Source organism: Meles meles, chromosome 15, assembly GCF_922984935.1.
Source record: "Meles meles chromosome 15, mMelMel3.1 paternal haplotype, whole genome shotgun sequence".
In the NCBI taxonomy this organism is placed as follows: domain Eukaryota; kingdom Metazoa; phylum Chordata; class Mammalia; order Carnivora; family Mustelidae; genus Meles; species Meles meles.
Genome location: NC_060080.1, coordinates 54,597,117 through 54,622,563, shown reverse-complemented (window position 1 = coordinate 54,622,563; position 25,447 = coordinate 54,597,117). Strand labels below are relative to the sequence as shown.

At 41.0% G+C, this 25,447-nt stretch overlaps 1 protein-coding gene across 1 annotated transcript in view; it reads left to right on the top strand.

Moving 5' to 3' along the window:
• The window catches only part of ANTXR1 (ANTXR cell adhesion molecule 1), a 212,560-nt gene that overhangs the window by 6,081 nt on the left and 181,032 nt on the right, over nucleotides 1–25,447 (top strand). Inside the window, exons 2-3 of the mRNA XM_045979412.1 lie at nucleotides 19,791–19,862; nucleotides 24,533–24,604. Coding sequence (XP_045835368.1) covers nucleotides 19,791–19,862; nucleotides 24,533–24,604 — 144 coding nt within the window. The remainder of the gene's footprint in view (nucleotides 1–19,790; nucleotides 19,863–24,532; nucleotides 24,605–25,447) is intronic.

Below are 25,447 nucleotides of genomic sequence, written 5' to 3'. Positions count from 1 at the left end.
TTGCAAAATTAGCTCTGAATAAGGAAACAAAGGGTCCATTACAAGATATCTTGAAAATGCTACTATGATAATTCTAAAGGTATCATTAAAAAAATATATATATATATCAGGGACCAGGAATCTCTCTCTTTCCTTCCTTCTTCCTTCTTTCCTTCCTTCCTTTCTTTCTTTTTTTTTTTCTTTTCTTCCCTTTCCTTTTCTTTCCTCCTTCCTTTCTTTCTCTGTATTGAAATGGATTTTATGGTTGGTTTTAAATGCTTCTCCAGTTAGGCTCCAGGTTTGGAGAGGATTTATTAGACTAGGTAATAGTTGGTGGAACTGCCTACAAATCGGAAGGTTTGGCATGTGGGTCAGAAATAAAAATAAATAAGGCATAAGTGTTTTGTTTTGTACTTCTGTCTGGGTCAGCCAAGTAATTACCTCTCGTTTCCCTAGCTATGGAGACCTGGTAAAACTCAGTGTCAAGCTGAGAATAGAATCCAGGAGTGTTGGAGGAAGGCTCCTGTCCTAAGATAACCTGTAATTATCTTCAAGTGCTAAAGGGCTCCCCGAGGTCCAGAAACAAACTCTGGCACCCCTTAGCAAGACTTGGCTGTCACATAAATGCAAATGGGATTTTCTTTCTGCTAATTTAGAATGTGTGTCTGTTTTTGATGTGTGGCCAAGAGACTGGATTTTGCCTTTCCCAGAGATCACTCAGCAGCAAAAGACAAAGTGGATATTTGGCTATGTCCTGACATGTTTCCCAGACATGCCAGTTTCATACCGAAAAAAAGTAATTAGGTTTCTTCATTTTGGCTGATTCTTTCATTCATTTGGCATAAATACTTTCTCAATTCCAATCACAAGTGTGTACTCAGTTAAAGATATGGATAACACAGTGTTGATTGCAAGCAATGTCGTGTTCTGGGAGCTGCAAGGAATATAAAAGAGGCAAGAAGCAGTCCCAGACTATTTGCTTTTTAGGTAGAAACACATTAGAAGGACTCGAGGCAGCCAAAGCTACAGGCTCCTGGAGGATCTGGGGTAGGGGACAAGTAAAGTCAATTCTAGGTCAACAATAGGGAAGAATAATAAGTAATATTTACTGATCTCTTGTCACCTACCAGGCACTGTGGTTAAATGCTTTGTCTGTATTACCCCATTTAGTCTTTACAACCACAGAAGGTTAGTACAGTCATGATCACCATTGGACACATGAGGAAACTGAGGTTTAGAAAGATCAGCCAAGGTCACTCTAAGTGGTGAAACTCAGCCTCAAACCCAAGCCACTCTGACTCACGATCTACGCACAAAGATGAAAAATATCTAAACATGCAGAAGGACGTTGAGTCAATCAGGATAGGTTAAGTTATGCTTTGGTGACAAACGATCCCCCCAATCTCAGTGACTAAAAACACCAAAGGTCTAAACCTTGGTTTATAATCTCTGCCCACAGTGCCTGTCCAATGGGTGTCAGCAGGGCTTCTGCTCATGGTAGTTGTTCTGGAAGCCAAGCTGGTGGAGATGCCTTCTTAACACCAGCTTCCACCATCGCAGCTTCAAGAGAAGAAAATGCCAGAGGGTCTCTCACTGGCGATGAGAAGCTCCAGTAGGAATTGATACGCATCCTTCCACTGACAATCCCTTGGTCAGAACTAGTCATTCGGCCTCACCCTATAGAAAGAGGGTGAAAATTTTCATCTTCCCAGGGATGTAAAGAGGAAAGCCAGATATGGGTAGGCATTAAAAAACTCTACTAAAATTATACACTGCTTTGGCCTGAGTAAGTGAGAAAGGAATAGTCATTGGGAAAGAGCAAAGATAAGGCTGACGGGAAAGGGTTGATTTCGAGCTAGATCTTGTATTTATTCATCAACCTGGGCTTACTGTCAGACATGGTAGTTCAAGTCCTCCCGTGAGGCAGTGACTGGCTCCTGCTCTTTTCCTCCCTCCTCATTCCTCCCGTATCTTCGTGGGCAGGGAACTAAACTGGGATTAAATGGAAAGCAGAAATGGAGGTTAGACAAGCTATCCAGCCACCTTTGTATTACGTGAATATCTGAAAACTAAGAATCTCTTTTTCCATAATTTATGGAATATGAGGGAATGTAAGAGGCGGGCAAGGGAGATCAGCGCCCAAAACACTGCTGGAGCTGAGCCAAGAGGATGCCCGAGTATTGAGGGGGCTGATTGGAAGCTTGAATCAAACACCAAATGCATTTCTCAGTGAGGGTGCTCTTGGCATTGTTGACGGGAAGTTTTCTCATTGTGGGGCGCCGTAGGATGCTTAGCATTTTTGATCCTTACTTTGGAAATGCCATTAGCCTCTCTGGTCATTGTGATAACCAATGAGTAAATGCCTCCACATTTACTTCTGAGTGCCTTCTATGAGATAGTGCCACCCAGGTTAGGAACCCCTGGTTGAAAGATGACAGGGAGGAGTGAGGCATGGCGATGATGTTGATTCCTGGCACTCCTGGACTATATCTGAGCATTTTGTCTGGAAGAAATGAGAAGGTTTCAGTGATAAAGGCCAGTGGAAATTGTAGACCTTAAGAATGAATGGGTTCAACCATTAGTTCTCAACCAAGGGCCAGATCAGAATCTGAGGAGGCCAGGGCAAGCATGTCTATTTTGGAAAAGCTTCCCAGGTGATTCTGACGTGGGTCTTCCCCTCTCACAGTAAGTGGTAAGATTGAACAGGAAGACACGGAAAGCTGCCCCGTAATGATGGCCTTTTCCCCCCATGGTGAGGATGTAGCTGAGGCAGCAGGCACCTCAGAACTGGATACCAACCAGAGTCCTTATTTTAGGCAGTGGTCGGAAAGCCCAACCTGACATGGAGAAGACAGAGCAGAGGGCAGTGGGGCCGTGCACTGCCCTCTAGTGTTACGAGGCTCTAACATATGTGCATACATAGCAAAGCCCTGGTACTTGCTAGGACAGTTCTTTGTTCCCTTTCTGTCAAGACCTCATGAAGGTTTGTCAAGGCCACATAAAATGTGGCCCCAGGGCCTAATGGGAACAAACCAAGGTTCAAGCGCAAGGGTTAAGAGAACCAACTTCGGAATCAGACATCTCTGGCTTTAAACACCAGCTCAGCCTTTTCACCAAGCTTTGTGACCTTGGTGAAAATGACTTAGCCCATCTGAACCTCAGTCTTGTTATCAGTAAGATAGGTATTAACGTTTTTGCCTCACAGAAGTGTTGTGAAGTGTTGTAATAATACTAGATTAAAACCTTTCATGAAGTATTTGGTACGTGAGTACCCCGATGAGAGATGGTTATGGTGATGATGCTGGTGGTAGTCCTGGTGGTGGTGGTAATTACCCCTGGAGAAAGGAGGTGTGGTCATCTAACGAGACACCTCTGTAGATTCCGAGCAGAACTGCCTGGTTGGGGGCAGGAAAACACCAATTCAATGCAGAATTTTCCAACTATGCTGAATTTCTGGAATTACAAAATGCCCAAGAAGTCCCTGGTTCTCAAAGATTTCACAGTTTAGTAGAAGAGACAAAAAGCTGGGGAAACAGAGTTGGTGAAGTAATTAATTTTGGTTGAGATGAGAGAGCCTTAGGAAGCTTCATATAGGAAGTAGCTTTGGATCTGGAACTTGAACATAGAGCAGGATTTTGTGAAGTGACCAAGTGAAAAAAAAAAAAAGACATTTCTAGCAAAGGGGTGATGTACAGGAATGCAAAGTGACCCACATTCCCTGTGATGTAAGCATGGCAGCGAAAGTGACAGGGAAAGAATCTGGCAAGAGCGGATTTTTTTTCATATCAGCAGTAGGTTATAAGATTAAAGTTTTCTGCAGAAAAAAATAGCAAGCTTATATGTGTGTTTTATCTATATCTCACTTTTTCTTATAGTAGGAATGAGGGAAAGAATTAATGGAATTGAGAGCTCTTTTGTAGTGAGGAGCTTAGGACCCGATTTGCATGGGATGTGAGAGAGAAAGCGTCGAGAGGTAAGGAATAGATTTCAGAAGGAAAGAGGGCGTGGTGTGGACATGTTAAGTCTGAACACGTAGGACATTTGGGTGGAGATGCTGAGTAGGCAGTTGGATTTATACACTGGGACCAAGAATGAAAACTTCAGTGGTGTTAGTCCAAGGGTAGTAGTCAAAAATGTGGATATGAATAATAAATAATATTGAGGTAATATCATGATAATATCAGGATTTTTTTTAAATGTCAAGAAGAGATAGAGTTTAATGACAAAGATGGCCAGGGTCCAGGCTTAGAGGAATTACTAACAGGAATGTCTTTGCCAAAGAAACTCCACTAAATAGTGCTGAGAAATTGCCAGAAAAGTCAGCAGAGAACCAGCAAAGACTTGTACCACTGAGGCAAGGAGAGAGAATTTCAGTGGAAGGATGATCCATTGTTTCTCCCCTAATATCATCTTCCTTTCTATTTCTAGTCTTAGTGAGTGACGTCACCATAAATCCAGCCACTTAGACCAAAGATCTGGGAGTCATCCTCTTTCTCATACTGCAAGGCCAGGCAACGCTTGTCCCGATGTCTCTCCGGTGATCTTCCCACATGACCCCATTCTCTGCCTTGTCAATACCTTAGCTCAGGCCCTTCCCAATTCTCAACCAGTTCACTGAAACAGTCCCTAAATTGGTCTCCTTACCTACTTCCTTTAACCTTCCCCCCACCTTGTCTTCTTGACAGTGGCACCAAATTGATCTTTTTAGACCACAAATGTAATCTAGACATCTTCCCCCAAACTCTTTAAGGATAAAATGTGAACTCCTTAGCAAGGTACTCAAGAGCCTTATTGCTCAAGCCACTATGTATTCCCCTAGTTTCATCTCTTACCACACTCCCACACCCCACACCCTTGTAACTTCCAACAAAACGGTACTATGTAGTTCCCTGAACTAACCCATGCACTTTCTTCCCTATAGCTAATTCTCTTCATCACCATTTCCATCTCTCCATAGATGATAGCCTCTTATCCTTTGAGATGATCCTTGCTACTTGGCCCCTCCTATCTCTAGTTGTAAGCTCCCTGTAGTGCAAAGACAATCGAGAACAATCACCTCTCTACCTTATGTCTTCATTCAAAATCCCTTTCTTTTTCCAATTCCCTCAACCTTGTAACAACTCGTATTGCATGATAAGCAGCATAGCAGTCAATTATCAAGAGATGGAAAATAATAACCCCTAGTGTTTGTCCTTTGGGGTCTCATTCAATGGCCTTATCTTATTTTCCTCAAATCCTGATGCTCAACCAGACATAGCTCCAGTGAATTTATAAATACATGTAGGAGCCACCTGGAACAGAGCTTTCCCGAGATCTTGGTGCCAAAGGATTATGATCAGAATCATAGTCATCCTGCCAACACTTCTCACATACAAGATAATGCAAATACTAAGTTAATGGAAATCACATAGCAAATAAAAGAAAAGTGAGGTATCCTATAAGTGTAACTCCATGCCAGTCAAAATAATAAAAGGAAATTCAAATGCCATTGGACAGCCGTAATCTAACCACTAATCAAGAAATGCATGGCCTGGGACATTACCTGCTTATACTTCTTGTCCCAGCACAATTATTAATGGCTTCTTATTTTACTCTTGAAAATGTCTGTTTGGATTTTAAATTATATGGCCATCTTGATTACTGACTGTCATAAAAGATACAATATCAAAGAAACCAAAGGGAAGATCATTGAAGGCCAAACCATTGAAACCCCTTGTACACTTTACTCCATTAAAATGGTCAACCAATTCAGCACTCCTGATTCCCTTCAAGTTCCCCAATTTTAAGCTTTTCCAGGTATACCCACTCCCAAATTCCTGTAACAATTTGGGGAAATTTTCTAGTACTTCTCACTCTCAGCACCTAACATTAAGTTGTAATTGTGCATTTCCTGGCCCTTCCATGGGGAGGCAGTGTTGCATAGGTGTTAAGAGCACAGGTTTGCTCATGGAAACATAGTGTTTAGACTAAAAGTGTGGACTCTAGGGCCAGACCACCTGTGTTCAAATTCCAGATCTATCACTTAACTAGCTGTGTGTCCTTGAGCAAGTTACTTCACCTCTTTTTTTTTGTAAAAAAAAGAGGTCAATATTACCACATGAGTGGTTGTGCCCAGAATAGAAACTTCTGAACCCGTGGAAAGAGCCCGTGAAGGGCTAGCTACTATCACTAAACGGTGATGCATGTACAGTGCTCAGCACAATGCCCGCTGCTTAGTAACTACTTAAGAAATATCAAGTGTTGGAATTATTAGTCTTTGTAGATGCAAAAGGACCCACTAGGCATTCAAAAATCAGTTTGTGGAAACAATAATTATTATGTGTCATATTTATGCATATTATAAATACATCAAGCAAGAGGAGAACTGAGAAGGGCCATATGCTTCAGCAGAAATAAACGCATTGGTGACTTTTGGAAGTGCACTGTCAAGGCCTCATAAATGATGAAACTAAAATTTAATGAGCTGAGGATCTTAGTGGGAGATAAGAAAAAAAGTTTGTTTATGATTTTTTTTAAGATTTGATTTATTTATTTATTTGACACAGAGAGAGAGAGCGATCACAAGTAGGCAGAGAGGCAGACGGGGGGGGGGGAAGCAGGCTCCCCGCTGAGCAGAGAGCCTAATGTGGGACTCGATCCCAGCACCCTGAAATCATGGCCTGAGCCAAAGGCAGAGGCTTAACCCACTAAGCCACCCAAATGCCCTGTTTATGACTTCTGAAAAGGAAACTGAACATACACAGCTTCTCCTTCACCACCTCCCCCACTATCATCTACAACTGCTCCACCCTCCCCCAAAAGAGAAAATCTTAAGGAGGCATCTGGGGGAAACCTGCATCAGGTCCAAAGACAAAGGACATTGACAGGGCGCCTGGGTGGCTCAGTGGGTTAAGCCGCTGCCTTCAGCTCAGGTCATGATCTCAGGATCCTGGGATCGAGTCCCACATCGGGCTCTCTGCTCAGCGGGGGGCCTGCTTCCCTTCCTCTCTCTCTGCCTGCCTCTCTTGTGATTTCTCTCTGTCAAATAAATAAATAAAATCTTTAAAAAAAAAAAAAAAAAAGGACATTGACATTGACATGCAGCACACTTGTAAGAAATTCCACTAGAAACAAAACAGATGGACTGAATTTGAAGGAGGTCAGCCAGGATCTACTTTCAACACTGTTGCCAAGTTGTAGAAAGCATGTAGAAGAAGATTTGGAAAGAGCCCCAAGAACAGTCCCAAATCTGGAAGTAAGTTTGAAGTGAAGAGTGGGACATACGAGGGATGAGAACCATCTCCTTGGAGCCCTTCTGCATTGTGCAGAAGCAGCTGCACTGGATAATCAGGGGGCAAGAAGCCCCAAAAGAGAGAGGTCATGAACACTGGGCATCTTCATGACAGTAGTTCTGTCCAGCTTTGCTGAGTGCTCCCCATAGATGCTGGGCCTCCAGGGAAAAGGCAGAATCTGTCTTTGATTCTGTGGATACGGTAGGGATCAGGAAAGATGTCAGGTACAACAAAATAGGAACCTGAAGTAGAGATCAGACCAAAAACCCCTACAAATGGCAAGATGGAATGGATCCACCTAGCAAGGATGATATTCATCCGTGGGAGATGATGAGGGTCTATTTCATTCCCTTCTCTCCTCTAAGTGATGGAACAATAACATAAGCTTACTTTAAACATTAAAACCAACTCTTTTCTCCCTGATTGAGTTCTTAGAGAAGTTTATGAGATGAGAAAACAAACAAAAAACCCACCAAAAAACTATTTGGGAAGCAAATACCAGACCCAGTTACACCTTCCCACATTCAAGGATGACAATAGGGCTTATGAAATTTCAGCAACTTAAAGAAGGGATTAAACAAAATTCCCGAGGTGGAAGAAAAACATATATATGAAAGAATTTTCTAAGCAGAGGAGGTCAGTTTTAACATCATATGTTTTATAATTTCATTGACATTAAATAAAATAAGAAGTTTGCAAAATAGATAAGATATGGATGAGAAGACAAGGAACCCAGAATAGTTAACAAAATATGAAATAATAAGGAAAGACATGAAGTCACCTTAGAAGCAGTAAAGAGCAGAACTGACAATGCAGAAAATGAAATTAGTGGTGAAGGCTTATTTGAGAAATTCTTCAAATTTGAATAGGGAAATGACTTAGGTAAAGTGATGAGAGAGAAGATGATAGTGAATGACAAAAATAGCTATCCAATATACCAGATAATTTCATTTGCTAAAGAATAGTCTAGAAGAAACATTCAAAGAGTGAGTAGAACTTTCCTGATTTAAGAAAAACCTGAAAATGAAGACTGAATAGGCTTATCAAGTACCAATCAAAATTAGTTAAGTAGAAGAGATGAATACTTAGGCATTCCTGTGATCATTTTTAATCTGAAAGACAAAAGAAGAATTTTATGAATGGAAAAGACACAGGTGACCTACCAAGACTTTGCAACATTAAATGGTGGAGAATTTTGATGGATAAGTTTATCACCTAAAATGTTATATTTAGCAAGTATGTCACTTACATGTGGAAAAAAAAGAAAAAACATTTTCAAATAGATATGGATTCTCCTAAAAAGGAGAGTAGGGATAATTTTCAAGAAATTACCAAAAAAGTGAATCAAGATCCTTAAAAAAAATCATTAGATGTAGTAGTTGTCAATTAAAGGAAGGAGCAATGACCATTGAAGCCACTTGAGCAAATGTATGTCTAATAAGTATTATCAGTAAACTTTCAGATTATAATGCTTCAAGAAACCAGAGCATCCTGTCATGAGAAAGGAACAAGCTGAAAATAAGATGCTTTTGGAGAGAAAATATGCTATTTCTGACTATTCAAATCCACTGGAAACAATGTCCACCATACTGAATATTTCAGAAAGTAAATTCAATTCATCAGAAGACAGTTTAAGAAACTTTTCCCAGAACCTAAGCAGAAAGAATACAGAAATGAAAATGCTGAGACAAGAGATATGTAATACAAAGTCTAGAAACAAGATATACACATACACATACATATGCACAATAAAAATGATATATACTATACAAAAACGATATACAATATATTTACAATAAAAATTCTAGGAAAAGAAAAGAGAACATTTGGAGGACTTACCAAATACTCAACCTAATTGATTTTTTTGAAGCATTCACCAAATACACGACCTTAGATAAATTCTTAAAATAAAAGACTGAATAGAATGTCTACATTCTTCCAAAAAAGAAAAAAAATAGTAAGTTTCCTTTCTCCCTGCAAAAAAAGAAAAACAAGACTCAGATTGACAGACTTTTTTTCTTTTTAGTCTACAATATTAAATGCTCAAAAAAACCTCAATAATTATAGAGTCCTGAGAAATGTGATATTTAAATTCCATAACTAGGCTTTCTCAGACATACAAAAATTCAAAATGTATGCCATCCACATGGCCTTACTGAAGAAAATCACTTCAAAATATTGAAGAGAAAGTGAAAACTGTTAATTTTTTAAACAGGATAGAAAAAAATTTCTCATACTACATTCATATTTTAAAAAAAAAAATGTGATCTGCTTTTTGCTCCCAAACTCTTCTTCTTCTTCCTTCCAAGTCTACCTAGAGGGTAATAGGAGGTATGGAAATCTCTAAATTTTGAACCATAGTGATAATAAGAGTCTAATAATAGTGATTTTTTAAAAAATTCCTTTAAGTGAAATGCTGGATCTTTCCAATTTTGCCCTCCCCCAGTAGAATCTGGACATTTAAGAGGGGCTAATTTCCCTTTGTGGGTAGGTCCTTTGGTTTTGGACCAGTTGGTTTTGTGGCAAGTTCTCTCACAGAACAGAAAATTTCAGTCTTATACTCTTCCAGAAAACAGAACAAGAAGAGAGAGTCTCCCAATTTATTTTAGGAAGCTAGCATATGTCTGATACCAATACCTACTAAAGAGGACAGGTTCACACGCAAAACTTCTGACCAGATTGATTAAAAACTTTAAATCCCAAATCAAATATCCTTAAAATAAATCTCACAGTGTAAAATCATAATATACCAAGACCAAGTAAAATTTATCTTGGAAATGCAAGAGTGCATCAATATTTAGGAAATGTATTAAGATAACCCTCATCTATTCTTGACCACCAAAGATGAAAACCAAATGATTTTCTTAGCAGAATGTGAAAAGACATCTCTCTGAATACTTAAGCATTCAAAGGACAGAGAGCGTATGAATAATAATTAATGAGGTTTAAAGAAGGCACGCGATGTGATGAGCACTGGGTGTTAGATGCAACTGATGAATTTTTTTTTTTTAAAGATTTTTATTTATTTATTTGACGGAGAGAAAGATCACAAGCAGGCAGAGAGGCAGGCAGAGAGAGAGGAGGAAGCAGGCTCCCTGTGGAGCAGAGAGCCTGATGCGGGGCTTGATCCCAGGACCCTGAGATCATGACCTGAGCCGAAGGCAGTGGCTTAATCCACTGAGCCACCCAGGCGCCCCTGAATTATTTTTTTTTATATTTTATTTATTTATTTGACAGAGAGAGATCACAAGTAGGCGGAGAGGCAGGCAGAGAGAGAGAGGGCGGAAGCAGGCTCTCCGCTGAGCAGAGAGCCGGATGCGGGGCTCCATCCCAGGACCCTGGGGTCATGACCCCAGCCGAAGGCAGAGGCTCTAACCCACTGAGCCACCCAGGCGCCCCTGCAACTGATGAATTATTGAACCCAACATCTGAAACTAATGAAGTACTATATGTTGGTTAATTGAATTTAAATAAAAAAATACTAAAATAATTAATGAGGTTGTTCTAATAAATATATTTTGAATTCCATACCCCACAGAGAATAAACTTTCCTTCCAAAGACCCATGAAATATTTGTCAAGTCACAAAGAATGCCTCCATATATATATCCCAAGGCACAATTTTTCCACTCCACGTTCTGAGCCAATAACAGGAAATGAATAGCGAAAGTACCCTAAAACTTCAGCTACCAGGAAAAAATATATAGATTTTTATATTGTCTTGTAATGAGGAAAACTGAAAGAAAGTCGCTGTCTAGGACAGAGATTGGCAAACTATGGCCTGCAGACTGTTTCTGTAAATAAAATTGTACTGTCGCATCACCACACTTAACTTTATTTATGTCCTATCAACGGACCCTTTTGTGTCACCAGGGCAGAGTTGAACAGTTGCCATGGGGACCATCTAGCCCCCAGAGCATAAAATATTTACTGTCTGGCCCTCTAAAGAAAGTTTGCTCACCCCTGCATTAAGAAAATATTTGCACCCCAATACAAAACGGACAAACGGTATTGATAGCGCAGGGTCAGCTGCAGGGACATGGGACCTGTGCAGTCACCCAGGAGCCCACGCTTAACAAAGGTTTAATGCGCTGCTGTCGCCATCTTGAAATTCTTAATAATTTTTGAAGAAGAGGCTCTCCTTTTCATTTTGCACTGGGTTCTCCAAATGATGTGGTTGGTCCTAACGGATACTCAGTGTTTTTAAAAACCGAAAATGGACAATAAATATGGAAAAAAAAAATCTGTGGCTTATAATTAAATACAGCCACATGAAAATTATAATGAGCATCCATTTTCATTTATAAAACTTACAGATATTTCAGAAAGAGATAATCCCAAGTGTCAGTGAAGGGTAAGAAAAGGAGCACTTCAGATCTTAGGGCTGGGACTTGAATAATTAAGGTGGGAAGGGGGTTGCCGTGGCCACTGTGTCCTGAGGGCTCACTGTGTTCCAACCAGGATGCTTGACTCCTGAGGAACATTAGTTTGAATTCTTAAAACTATCCTTAGGAGATAGATACTATTATCCTCATTGCATAAAGGAGGAAACTGATGTGTAAGAAAACAAAATGTCTTATTCAAATGTCACACTCATAACTGGAAAAACAGGAGTTTGAACTCACCAAGTCGGTGCTCATAACTGCTGATCTGAACCCCGAAGAGGAAAATTTTCCACATTTCTGCATAAAGATATCAGCAATTACAAATATAGGTGTCTCAGGGTAGAAAAACCCCCATTTTCACTCTCCTTGGAGATATAGAAAATAATTTAAAGCTGCTTTGCTTATCCAAGAAAGACCTTTTTGCTGGATGCAGGTATAGTGAGGAGAGGAAACAACTTTTTTCCAAACTGCAAATCTTAACCCAGTGCACAAATTTAAATATTCGGTAAGTTTAAGTTTGAGATTTTGTCCCTCCCCACCCCCCACTTCTTCCACTCACATGGCTTATTGTGCCCATGCACACAATACACATGAAAGGGGACTCTGACTTTCTGGGCAGCCACAGTATTGACCGGACCCTTGTCCGGTCATGGTCATCTAGAGGTCACTCACAGATCACATTGGTGGCTTTGGCTGGTAACCTGGGGATCTCACGTATCACATCCCACATAGTGATGGGAAATACCTTTTGGACTAACCGATTTCCATTCTCTTAACAACTACAGCTTTGTGTTCAATCTGCACCAGACATGCCAATAGGTGATATCAGATCATATTTTAGGTTTTACCTGGTGTGTGTGTTCTGGAAAAAGGAAAATTAGTAGAGGTTAAAGGAGTGGAATACATATTTTGCTATAATATCCTTTTGATCTGCTCCAAAAGAAAAAATACAGTTTCTATCCATCTGTATATTATTTGCATATAATTGACCTAATGTTCACGTAGTATTACTTTGTTACAGCACGTAACAGATCCTAATATTTCTGTTCCATTCTAATTCATTTGGTTTTTAATGTTGGCAACATCCAACCAAAATGATTTCCCATCACTAATAGGTTGCATCCTACAACTTGAAAGTCATTGTTTTTATAGCCATCAGTCAGGTTGACTAAATGGAAAATTCCTCACAAGTCCGTAGGGTGGGGCTGGGAATCCTGGGCTGGGGGCTCACAACACAGACAGGAGCTCCCACACTCGAAGTGCAGTGCTCAATAGCTCTGTTTGGGTCTGGACTGGTGTCTTAAGAAGCTGGAAGAGAAACAAGAGTCTAGGTCAAGCTTTTTATGCTTGACGGAGGCTTGGCCATGACCCTGATCGGTAATAGGTGGATAAGGGTTAAGGCTGGGGCTGGATTTAGGGCTTCTGCCAATTCAAGTGCAATATGAGGTTAGGAGGAATGAGAGGAAGGCCAAGAAAGAAGCTGGGGAGCAGAGGGAGGAGGCAAATGAACGCTGGGCCTTTGACGGACAAGCTAATTGCTTGTCCCACTTCGTGGCGCCTGAGGCTGTGCACCCTTCCAGGATTAGCTAGGGACCTGGGTGGGTCACTTTGGACATCAGTGACTTCAGCTGGGTGGGGCTAAGGAAAAGTGGGACTGACAGTTTTATAATTTCCATCGTTAAAGCAACTCTCTCTTCCAGGATTAAAAGACTCGTGGGTGATGGTTCCAAATACAAGCTCTGTTTTCCCTCTCATCTTATTCTAACCCATGTGCAAAAGAAGGGGGGACAATTTAAACTCAATTTGGCCCACTCGATTCTTTCTGACTCTGGTTGTGTGTGTGGCTAATGGAAAGAGCCTGTGTTTTCTAAGGAGCTTAACCACAGGGAGGTTTGGAAACTCACATAAGCACAAAAGAATGTATTTCAAGAAAACAAATCAGAATGAGAGTCAGAGTTCTTATTTTGCTCCTACTCTTTGCATATTGGACCTTTGGAAGTACTTAAGCAGTAATCTGAGGGCACTGCTAGGTTCTGTGCAAAATCCCTCTCTGGGAACTCACAGTGAATGCAATGCCACAAAAATATATTGACTTCTGACTGTGTTTCAAACACTGGAGAGGTCATAGAAAAACAAAAATAAGTAAGAAACTTTGGACCTGCCCCCACCAGTTCCCTTCTTGTGGAGATAGTAGTGAGAACTGGTGGCTTTGCCATCCCATGGTCTGAGCAACCCTTCTCAAAGCCAAGTCGGAAGGTGGTGTGAGGTGGCATTGACTCTGATTTTGAGTAGGCGAGGTATACTGGATGGACCTGCAAGCACAGAACTCCATAGGACTGTGTTCGAGCAGATTCCTGGAGGCCACTTTTTGCTGAGACTTATACCTCTGGGAACCAAGGCTTAAAATCCCAGGAAGGAACATGAATCCTCCACACTGGACTGATACCAGCTAGATCATGGAGATCATAAGGGGTTAGAATTGCATTTGAGTTAAGATTTAATTGAGTCCAATATCAGAGACCTTTCAGATATCTGCTGATCTTCTAGAACATGGCATTTCAGCTCTCCGACTATAGTTTGCCTAGCAACTATGTCTTAAAAGCAGTTAAACAAACAAACAAACAAAAACAAAAACAAACCAGTTCAATGGAACTATTCCAAGTGCTACATATATCTGGACTAAGAAGAAGTTTTTATGTCTGCCTTGGAGCTTTGGTAACAATGGCTGAGTGAGCCATTACTGTCTGAAGACAACATCGGGACTCCATAATTAGGATTTTAAGATCATTAACTCTTAGGGCATCTGGGTGGCTCAGTGGGTTGAGCCTCTGCCTTTGGCTCAGGTCATGATCCTGGGGTCCTGGGATCAAGCCCCACATGGGGCTCTCTGCTCAGCAGGGAGCCTGCTTCCTCCTCTCTCTCTGCCTGACTCTCTGCCTACCTGTAATCTCTGTCAAATAAATACATAAAATCTTAAAAAAAAAAATCATTAACTCTTAAACAGGTTGGCATGATAAATGAGATGCTTTATATACTGTAGGGTGGTGAGAACTGGAATTGAATCCAGTCTCTGCCACTTCCCCATCCAATGCCCTACTTGTCCTGGTTGTAACCAAGAATCCACTTAAATCTTCAGGGTTGAAAGAAAGACACTGGTCCAAACATGGACACACCACCTGGGTTGATTATTCTAGGAGCAGCTACGAGGGCAGATTCCAAGCCAGAAAATCAGTTTATAATGCAAAGTGCAGGCGAGACATGCATGTCTTAATAGAAAGTCCAAATTGAGCCAAAGACCCAACATACCTATCCCTGTGGGAGAAGGGCAGATGTTTGAGTGAGGTCACAGTGGACAGTTTCTGAGGCCTCCTGGTTGACATATTTAGAGTTAAGGATTCTAAAGTCTCGCTGTGGCCAGTGGGTGGTAATGAGGCAGGGGAGCCGACTGTGGCACCAGGCAGGTAAGCATTTTGCTCCTGCAGATTTGGGTTAACAAACTTCCATGTTAAAACCATAAGCAACTGACATGGGGCTCTTTCCTTTCCCAGGGCATAATTTGATCTTGGGGTGGGACAGAGTGTGTGTTTGTGGGTTAAGGCCTAGACAATAAGGACTAGAAGGATTCCTATATTCCTCTGCTCCTTTGGTAGGTTAGGCCCCTTGGGATCCCATGGTAATCCAGAGAAGACAAAACCAGTTTGGTTTCCAGAATCTTAGAGGGTTATATTTACCCTCAATGCTTAAGGGAAAAGACTATGTACTTATCAAGTGTGTCCCGAAAACGGTATGTTTTGCTCAAGGCTTATATAATTGTGTAAAGAATGATCATGTATAAATATGAAACCACAGACCTCAACAGTCTCAGGGCAATTAGCCAAGTTGGAATAGGAGAAGCAAGACTGTCAATATCTCCTTACTTCCTTACCTCCAGTTTTGGCTTAGGGTTATTGTTTTATTTTCTTCTTGAAAAAATACAGTGCATGCCCATCAACAAGAAGGTTTCCAGGTAGATACAGACTTTTCTTAACACTTGAGGATATTTCTTGGATCTTTCTCTGTACCTAGCATCAACAAATCACATGAATTTCACCAAATTGTGTATCATTTTACATGCCAGTCATATAGAAAATTAGTGAAAATGAAGTGTTTTGTGACAGTATGATAGTGGAAATTATTATTGAACGACCTTGTTTAAGTAAGGAATGCAAATTGATTTGTGGCTGTTCTGTAAGGCCGATCGTTGAGAACAAAGAAATGGTAACCCGAGGATTTATACCAGACCTCTGCTCCTTAGGCAGATAGCCAAGAATAGTCCCTCAATTCTGGTTCAAGTCTCTATTTTACCAACACTTTGCCTCCTCCCCTCCCAGGACAATTCCCACACTGCAGGACTTCTCTACTAATGAGAAAATCAAACTTGGGATGAAGGAGATATGGGGATGACTCTGGTATCAGGAGCTTTCCTTGAGTGCCGGTCACCTGCGCCCTCATTAAGCATCTTACATTACCCCTCAGATAGTACTTGTGCTAGTCACAGCTATGTGTAGAAGAATGAAACTCAACCATTCTCTTACACCATACACAAAGATAAACTCAAAATGGTTAAAAGACCTCAACGTGAAGCAGGAATCTATCAAAATCCTAGAGCATAGTCAATAACCTCTTCGGCATTTGCACAGCAAATTCTTTCAAGATATGTCTCCAAAGGCAAAGGAAACAAGAGCAAAAATGAACTTTTGGGACTTCATCAAGATCAAAAGCTTCTGCACAGCAAAGGAAACAGTCAACAAAACAATGAGGCAACCCACGGAATAGGAGAAAGTATTCGCAAATGACACTACAGACAAAGGGCTGATATCCAAGATCTAAAAAGAACTCCTCAAACTCAACACACACAAAACAGATAATCACATCAAAAAAATGGGCAGAAGACATGAACAGACACTTCTCCAAAGAAAACATACAAATGGCTAAGAGACACATGGTCATGTGGACCAAAACACAACATTGAATTTCAGAAGAGGGCGCAGAAGACCAGCACTCAAGGAAAGCACCTGATTCCAGCAGATAGGAGTTGTAGAATTCTAGATTGGACTACAGCTCATCAATCATGTGGTGCCTCTTCTGAGGCACTTACATAGCATTGGACCCTCACCAGGGCCCCTAGGGCCAGACCATCTACCCCATCTACCTGGCTGGAGGAAAACAGCCAGGACCAATCTTTGGGATTTGAAGTATACAACTGGATCCTGTCCAGAAGGATGGCTGGGATTCTAAAGAAAGAGGATTTCCAAAGGTTAAGAGCCCAGGACTAGTAATATACAGTTCTGGTGAGCTCTTGGGACATTCCCAGCTGCCATTAGGTTTTATTGTTGATGACTTGGTAGTCCCATTTACCAAGGAGCTGGGCTGCAGAGTCATTGACCCATCTGGGAAGGCTCCTCAGGTTCATGTAGGGTCATAGGAATTGGCTGGAGCCGTCTGAGTACCAAACCCAGAGTGTTTATCCAAACGAGGGCGGAAGAGCTGGTGTCCAGCTGGCAAAAGATCAAGAGGCTTCCTTGAGCAATAGAGGCTTCTTTCCATGTCTTCTTTCCTCCGTCGAACAAACTGGTTGGTGCTAGAGAGGCAAATATTCTAAAATCCCTCATGGCGGGAACATGAAGAAGAGGTGATTGCCACCCAGCATCTGAGGATAATAACTGAGAGATGTACACAGTGCCCTGAGAGCGTGGGACAGGGACAATGAGCCCCATCTATGTTGGTCAAAGGCAAGAGGCAGAGACTGCATTTAGTCTTGAAGAATGAGTAGGAGTTTGCCAGTGTAGACACAGAGTATCCCAAGTGGCTGGAATATGTATAAAGGCTGACAGGCCAGAATGGAAAAAGTCTATTGGAAAAGATTTATTTTTTAAGAGAAGGGGGTCTCAGTCTCCCTCCTTACCTGGACCCCTGGATTCCTTTCCCCATCTGCCCAGTCTCCTCACCCCCTGCTCTGCAGAGCTCTATGCTGCTGCCACAGGAAATTGCTTATTCTTCCTCAATCATTTAAATATGTATTTCTGCATTTGCTAGAAGAGTTCAGTGTTTTTCAAATGCTGATTTACTATCCTTTAGGGGATTACCTGTTCTGATCCTTGGCCTATTTTTCTATTGTTTGCCTTTTTAATATTTACTTGTACCAATTATTTATATATTCTGGACACAAATTTTTTACCTTTTTTATTTGTTGCAGACACTCTTCATTCACTCTTTTCTTGTCTTTGAACCTGTTTATGGCATCTTTTTGTCATTCAGAATTGTAGATGCTTCAGGCAGTCAAAATTAGCCTTTTCATAAAAAACAACCCCTACTGTCTGTACCCAGCTAAAGAAACCCTTCACTAACCTGAGGACATAAACACCTCCTTCTATAATTTGCCCAACATATTCAAAGTTTTGTCTTTCCCATTAGGTTTTAAGACATCTAGTTTACATTTGGTATGAGACAGTGATCTAATTGGCTTTTTCCAACTAGAAATCTATTCTCAGAGCATCATTTACTAAAGAGTTCTGTCTCCTCAGTTTGAATCACTTTTTTCATTGACTAGCAAGACCCTATGTAGATTGAGGTTTGAGTTCTCTATTCTACCTCATTGGCTCCTCAGTTTCATTATGTATCATGCATATGGGGTCATTATATCTGATAAGGCAAGTTTCCCAGCTTTATTATTCCTTTTCATGATTGCCTTGATTACTTTTAGATCTTTAATCTTCATTTCATTTTTAAAGTCCAGCTTTTGAGTTTTACAAAACACCCTTTCAGATTTTTTCCTAGAATTGATGTAACAGATTAAGTTGGGGAAGGTGAGATGGCATTATGATACGGAGTTTTCACTGTATGGTTGTAACATGCTGTGTCGCTTTTGTTCACGTCAGGCAGACCTCATTTCTGGATGTGGGGCAGAGAGGCTTGAATTCTCCTTATAGAGATGAAATACACTCGATCAGAATGAGAATTCTTGGGATATTGTACATGGAAAAGAAGGCACAAAATCTGTTGCACAGATTCATCTTAAATATCTATAAATAATCTGAAACAGAAAAAAAGCAACAAAAAACTCTTTAGAAGTTAAAATTAAGGTAAATGAGTGCATAAAAAATAAAAATAATCTGAAACCAGTGGAAACTGCATAAAATGTCAGAGTAGAAGGTGCAAACTTCTAACCTCAACAACTATTAGAATGACAGGCAAAAATGCAGAGTTCACCTGACACAGACCCTCAAGTAAAAAGGAAAGAGGCATCACAGCTACACAGAAAAATGGGTTAGAATAGAAAAACCTACCATGAAGTCACTGCAACAGCTTGAGTAGAAGCAGTATCAGAAATATTTAGAAGCTGAACTGAAACAGTAGTAAATGGTATCAGTAAAACAGAAGTCAATTTGGGGAAATAAAGAAACCCCCTTCCAAATCTAAAATTCTGTAATTCCATATGTCCTAGACAAAGTTTCCCTCTTTTTTAGGGAGAAGATTCCTTTTTAATATAATGAATATAGTTTTTCTTTTTTAATTTATTAGTACAACTAGCTACATTCGATTTTCTTAAATGGTAAACTATCACAATACATTCCTGAAATAAACTCCACCTATTAATTATTATTCTTTTAGATTCCTGCTGGATTTATTTTGCTACTATTTTATTTAGTGGGCTCATTTTGCATCTATATTTACGGATGAAGTTTTACTCTTTTTGAGGAGGGGGATTTGTTTATTTTCGTGTGCTTAAGCATCTAGTTTACACTAATTTCATTTAAATAAATTGGAGTAATTTTTCTTCCTTAATCAGTGAATAATTTAAATAGCACAAACATAGTGGTTTTTTAAAGATTTGAAACTGACCTGTGAATCTGGGCCCAGGGATATGTGTGTGTATGTGTGTGCACGCACCATGCATTAGTGTGTGGAGTAGGGGTGGAAGGTGGAGTGAAGGGAAGGTCTTTAACAAAAATTAGTCTGAACACCTTTTCAAACAATTTCCAAAGTTACAGAAGTTTCTGATAATGAGCCCAGTTAATGGGTAGGTTGAATGTGAAATAATAGAACATGAAGAGAAATGATGCAAGGTAAAGAAAAATGAATACCTGATTAAGTAACATTTACTTTTGTTTTCCTAGATCAGGAAGTGTGCTGCACCACTGGAATGAAATCTATTACTTTGTGGAACAGTTGGCTCATAAATTCATCAGGTGAGAAAGAATGTGTAGTGCTCTGCTGTGAATAAAACTAGCCTATGTTTGCTATTCTACTAATTTCTAGCTACTTTGGGCATGCTTTTTGACAAAGGTAGACTCTCGGGTCTTGGACCAGAGACCTGACTTTGTTTTCATCTTTGCTACATGTTGGAATAACTTTTGGTTCTATGTTTTCAGGAGGACCCTTATTTGGTTATAAGACCAAAATTTTACCTCTGCCTCTCTTATTGGATTACATATTCTTCTAGAAGGATCATTAACATTTCTTTCACAGTGGACAAGTCTGGGCCAGTTGGCTTATTTTAGTTGGACTCAGATATAAACAGCATAGCGTATAAGGTAACCAACTCATCCCAGTCTGCCCAGAACTTTCCCGGCTACAGCACTGAAAAATCTCACATTCTGAGAGCTCTCCTCAGTCCTGAGCAAGCCACCATGTCGATCAGCCGAGCTAGGTGTCTTATCAGATAGAATTCTCTGAGAATTCTTTACACCACTTTCCAAGGGAGGACAATAAAGTTTTGAACATCATCACTATAAATGTGCAGAGCCTTGGAAGTCCTACTTTCCAGTAGGCATAGACGCCCACTAGTAAAGGAAAGAAGGTCATTTCATCCTCCCTGGGGACAGCTTCTAAGGGATGACACAGCTGTGATAGCTTTCATGGATGTGCTTGAAGCCAGTTGTCAAGGTCTTTGGTAAAATTGTTCTGATCATTGCAAATTCTAAGGCCACTCCTGTCCTGTGTCATGGCATCTGTAGAGTCTGCCAGCCCATATGAGTAATGATAAACTTCTTTGAATAACGTTCTTTATCTCAGAAGATAAGTTGTTCCCTGAGACCACAGTAAAGACGAATGCATTCCCTCCAAATTCAGTTACTGCTCTCTTTCCTGCTTGCCTGACTGGAGGGAAGGGGTTAGAAGGTGTCCCCTCTACAATGCCAAAAATTGGAAGCTGCAAGCAGGAAGCATCTAAACCCAGATGAATGAGAAAAGCAGATGCTGACAGGAGAAAGGGGGGAAGAGGAGGTAAGAAGCAAATACATGGGTAGTATTAAAAGCAAAATATTTGAGAGAAAAGTAGAAGCTTAGAATTGAAAGTGACAACTTCCCAAGCTACCCTAAGAGGTATTCACTACCCTCAACTTAAATAGCTCTGGTGAGAAACTGCTGTCTTTGGAGGCAGCCAGTCCCATAGCTGGACAGTTCCAGTTTTCAGAAAAGTCTCTTTGTCATTGAGCCAATATGTCCTTCCCTATATTCACATCCGTTATATCCATTTTATCCTTTGGAGTGCTATAAAACAAATCTGCCTCTAGACACTTGACAGTATCTGCTGTGTCTCTATTTGCTTTGCTGGTCTTCTGTTCTCTCTGAGGACTCTACTGGAAAAGGCTTTGAAGTTACGCAGATGTGGATTTGAATCCAAGCTCCATTGCGCAACCACAGCAATTGACTTACCTTGGTTGAACCCTGGTTTGCATGTGAAAATTAGAAGACAAAACATGTGCAAACCAACTAGCCCAGCACCTGGCCTAGGGTGGCCACTCAGCACTTCTCTTTCCCTGTTCGTTCAGCAATTGCAGATACCTCACTGTCCGAGTAGTGAAGACACTGAGAAGTAGGGGTTGGGGAGACCTAACCCAATCCTTTCATTTTGATAAGGAAACTGAGGACTAGAGAAGTTGACATGGCTTAATGCAGACCACAAGACACTTTCCTCTGTTGTCTCCCATGGCACTTTTTGGCTATGGACACCCTCAAAGTGTGTCACCAAGACATCATGGTCATGCAAACTGTATTTTGACAGCTGCAGCCCAAGTACCTGCAGTAACACCTGACACGTAGTGCATGCTCACTCAATATTTTTTAATAAATGGACAGATTTTGAAAAGGAATGAATGATTTTTATTTATTCATTTTAATAAATAGTCAAATAGTCATGGCAGCTGAGAGTGCAGGGCGGGTATTTCTTTAATAACAGTGGCTGATGCCAGTACAAATATTACCATTTCCAATTTAAGTGAGATCCTGGAAATTTTAAGTTCTTTTATTCGTCTTTATTCTGACCCCCTCCCATTTTCCTAATAACGATGCTGACTCTTCATGACTTCCCTCAAAACCCCAACACCTCTCACCCACCACTTGCAGCAAAGCATTTCACCTCCCATTTCACCAGGAACCGTGGGAATAGCAGAAAAGTGATGCCTCAAGTTCTAGCCCTATTAAAAGATACGTGTTCTTCCCGTTGTCTCTAGACTCAAATAGCCCCTTTGAAGGTGACCCCTCCATTTTAGTCCATTTTATCCCATTGTCTCCAATCTCCTCCAGGTCTTTATTTCCCTCTTGTATTCTTCTCCACCTTTTCCCTGGTTCCATTTTCCACATCAATGGACATAACAAATCTCTCCTGCCCCATGTCTGAAAAAAAAAAAAACCCAAAACAGAAAATAATGAATCTCCTGATTATGTCCCTCTATAGATACTATAGATACGTTTCTCTTACTGGTCTCTCACTCAAATGTCTTTAAAGACTCAGAGTCTCCATATCTGTGCTTTTATCATTCATTCCTCGGCCCACTGCCATCTGGCTTCCATCCCACCCCCCACCTGCTGGCTCTCCCCAAAGCCCCTAAGCGATGCCCCATGAGGACAAAGACAATGAGTGTCTGGCAGTGCTTATTCTGCTGGATATGGAAACTTCGCTTGATTGAGAGTTTTCTGTCCTTGAAATTCTCTTCTCCACTGGTTTCTGGTTTCTCCTTTCATCCCACTGGCCAGAGTTGTGTCTCTAAATGTTGGTGTTGGTTCTAGCTGTGGCTTACTTCCCTTCTCACTGCTGACTCTGTCTTGGAACAACCCCACTCACATCGGTATACTTAAAACTCCCAAATTAGGTCTTTTTCCAAGACTCATATACAAAATATACCAATTGCTTCTTGGAACCCTACATTTCCCACATTTCGAATTCATTTTTCCAGAGCTGAACTCTATGCAAAAGAAGCAGGATAATATATGGTGCTTAAGAGCCCAAATTCCAGAACCAGAAGCTTGGTTTTGATCCCCAGATCCACTACTCTCCCAATCTGTGACCTTGGGGAGATTACTTTATCCTTCAGGGTCTCATTTCCTTTCATGGGAAATAGGAATAATAATAGTACCGATCTCATAAAGTTGTTATAGGTTTAATGAGAAAATACATGCAAATCACTTACAGTAGTGCCTGGCACATAGTAAGCACTTGATAAGGCTGACCATTATTATATTATTATGATAACTATGATGGTCATTATTATCACTTAGGACATGGGGTTTTGCTAATTAGCAGCAGTGAGGTGGTAACAGACAGAATGATGTCATGGACAGAGAGCCCAGCTCCGTTTCAAGATACCAAATTCAATTTGCCGTGTACTGCTTGGGCTCCTACCAAGTGTTAATCACCACGGTAAGCATTTCCAAAGATGCATCAGACATATGGTAATGAATGTAGACTTCATCCTGGAGGCAGTAGGAACCACTGGAGAATTTTATAGCAGATGGGTGACAAGTCTAATTTATATTTTAGAAAAATAGTTCTGGAAGCAGTGTGAAGAATGAACTGGAACAGAGGATGATGCCCAACAAGGTCACCAGCTAGGAAACAACTGCAATGGTCAGATAGTGGAAGGCAAGGTCCTAAGCTAAGAAGTGGAAAAGAGGTGTTTAAGAAACATTGGAGGAAGTGGGAATTTTAAGATATGGGGGCCAGATCAGGGAGGGGAGAGTACTGCATTGTGAAGGAACAGGTTTATGCTGTGACAGAGGAAGCAGATGGTCACCCAAAGAGAGCCCCAAAAGGACAACAGTCTACTGGTGTATCCACTACACCCCGAGAATCCATCTTTTCTCTTCTTTCTTTTTTTTTTTTTTAATTTTTCTTTTGTTTTTATTACATCTGCCGGTCCATCTTGAAGACAGAGAACATGTTTGGTCCTCAGCTGAGAGAGTTCTATCTCCCAGAGTATGGATTTTCCATGGACACCGCCATCTGCAAACCATGCAGCTGTGTTCACGAATATTGAGAAGTGTAACACCCAAGCAGAGTGGACATTCTTGTAGCCCATCAGCACATTCTGTCCTTATAGGATAACCTCCTTGGGAAGCCAAGGTGAAATTAAAAGTTGTGGTGACCCTGCCTTCAGAGCAAAGGGAGTTCATAGTAGGATCTTAATGGTGGATGGCATCCAACTACAGCAAGCTCAGCCACTCTCCGTGCTAAAGGGTCCACCCGGCTGCCGTGGGGACGCTATCAAATGTTATCTATTGGAGTCACCCTTCTATAAACACCACGCGGACCAGTCCTCTTCCGGGACACACCTCTTCAGGCAGAGCACAGGGCAGGGATGAATTTTAGCTTTCGTACTCATAACCCGCCCCCACCAAGCAGCGGGGTCAAATCAGAGGCAGCCTCCAGGATGACAACACAAGTCTTCCCTTTGGTCCACAGCTCTGAGTCTGCTGCTGGCTACAGACTTGCAACATGAGCTGCGGAGGCCCTCTTTGGCTTGAAGGGCCTCAGCTCTGGCAACCGTGATACAAAAGGAAGAACAGGGAGGATGACCGGAAAGAGATGGCGTTCCACAGTCTTTCTATTTGCTTTAATAGAATTTCTTTTCCTTTCCAGCCCACAGCTCAGAATGTCCTTTATTGTCTTCTCTACTCGAGGCACAACCCTAATGAAGCTAACAGAAGACAGGTAAGGATGCTCCCCTTCCCTGTCATTAAAAAGCCCACCTTTTCTTGAGTAGTTCACATATTTGTGCCCCAGTGCCTGCCCTGTCAGTCATTTTAATCTTATAGTTCTCTCTTTTCACTTCAGCCTTGAACTTTGCACATTGACCCATCTGCTAGTTTACTCTGTGATTGACTGATGGAATTCCCTGATGTTGGTGAAATTCTGTAGAAGACTAACTCACATTAAAGTAAAACTTACATTCGATTGGCAACTCGATCTGCTAACTTGGAGCAAAATGGGAGCAAACCAAATTCTTGGGGGATTCTATTTGCTTTTATTTAAATTAGATTTATTCTGTGGATTAAGGTTACAGAGCTATAATAAGCATAGTGTGAGAAAAGAAAGAAGTTGAAGTATTATCATATATAATTACTAAGGCAGGGAATAGAAACAGAGGTTGAGGGGCGCCTGGGTGGCTCAGTGGGTTAAGCCGCTGCCTTCGGCTCAGGTCATGATCTCAGGGTCCTGGGATCGAGCCCCGCATCAGACTCTCTGCTCTGCAGGGAGCCTGCTTCCTCCTCTCTCTCTCTCTGCCTGCCTCTCTGCCTACTTGTGATCTCTCTCTGTGTCAAATAAATAAATAAAATCTTTAAAAAAAAAAAAAAAGAAGGAAAGAAACAGAGGTTGAACGGTGCCACGGAATAAAAGGAAATTTGAATCAGGTGTGGAAAAGCGTTGTTGACGTAAAAGGATTACTTAGACCTAGCTTAACAAAAATATTATTTTGGATTTTACCACTTACCCATGAAAGCTAGCAAAAATAGAGACATGCCATTTGTTCATAGTTAGGATGGTGTATTGGGA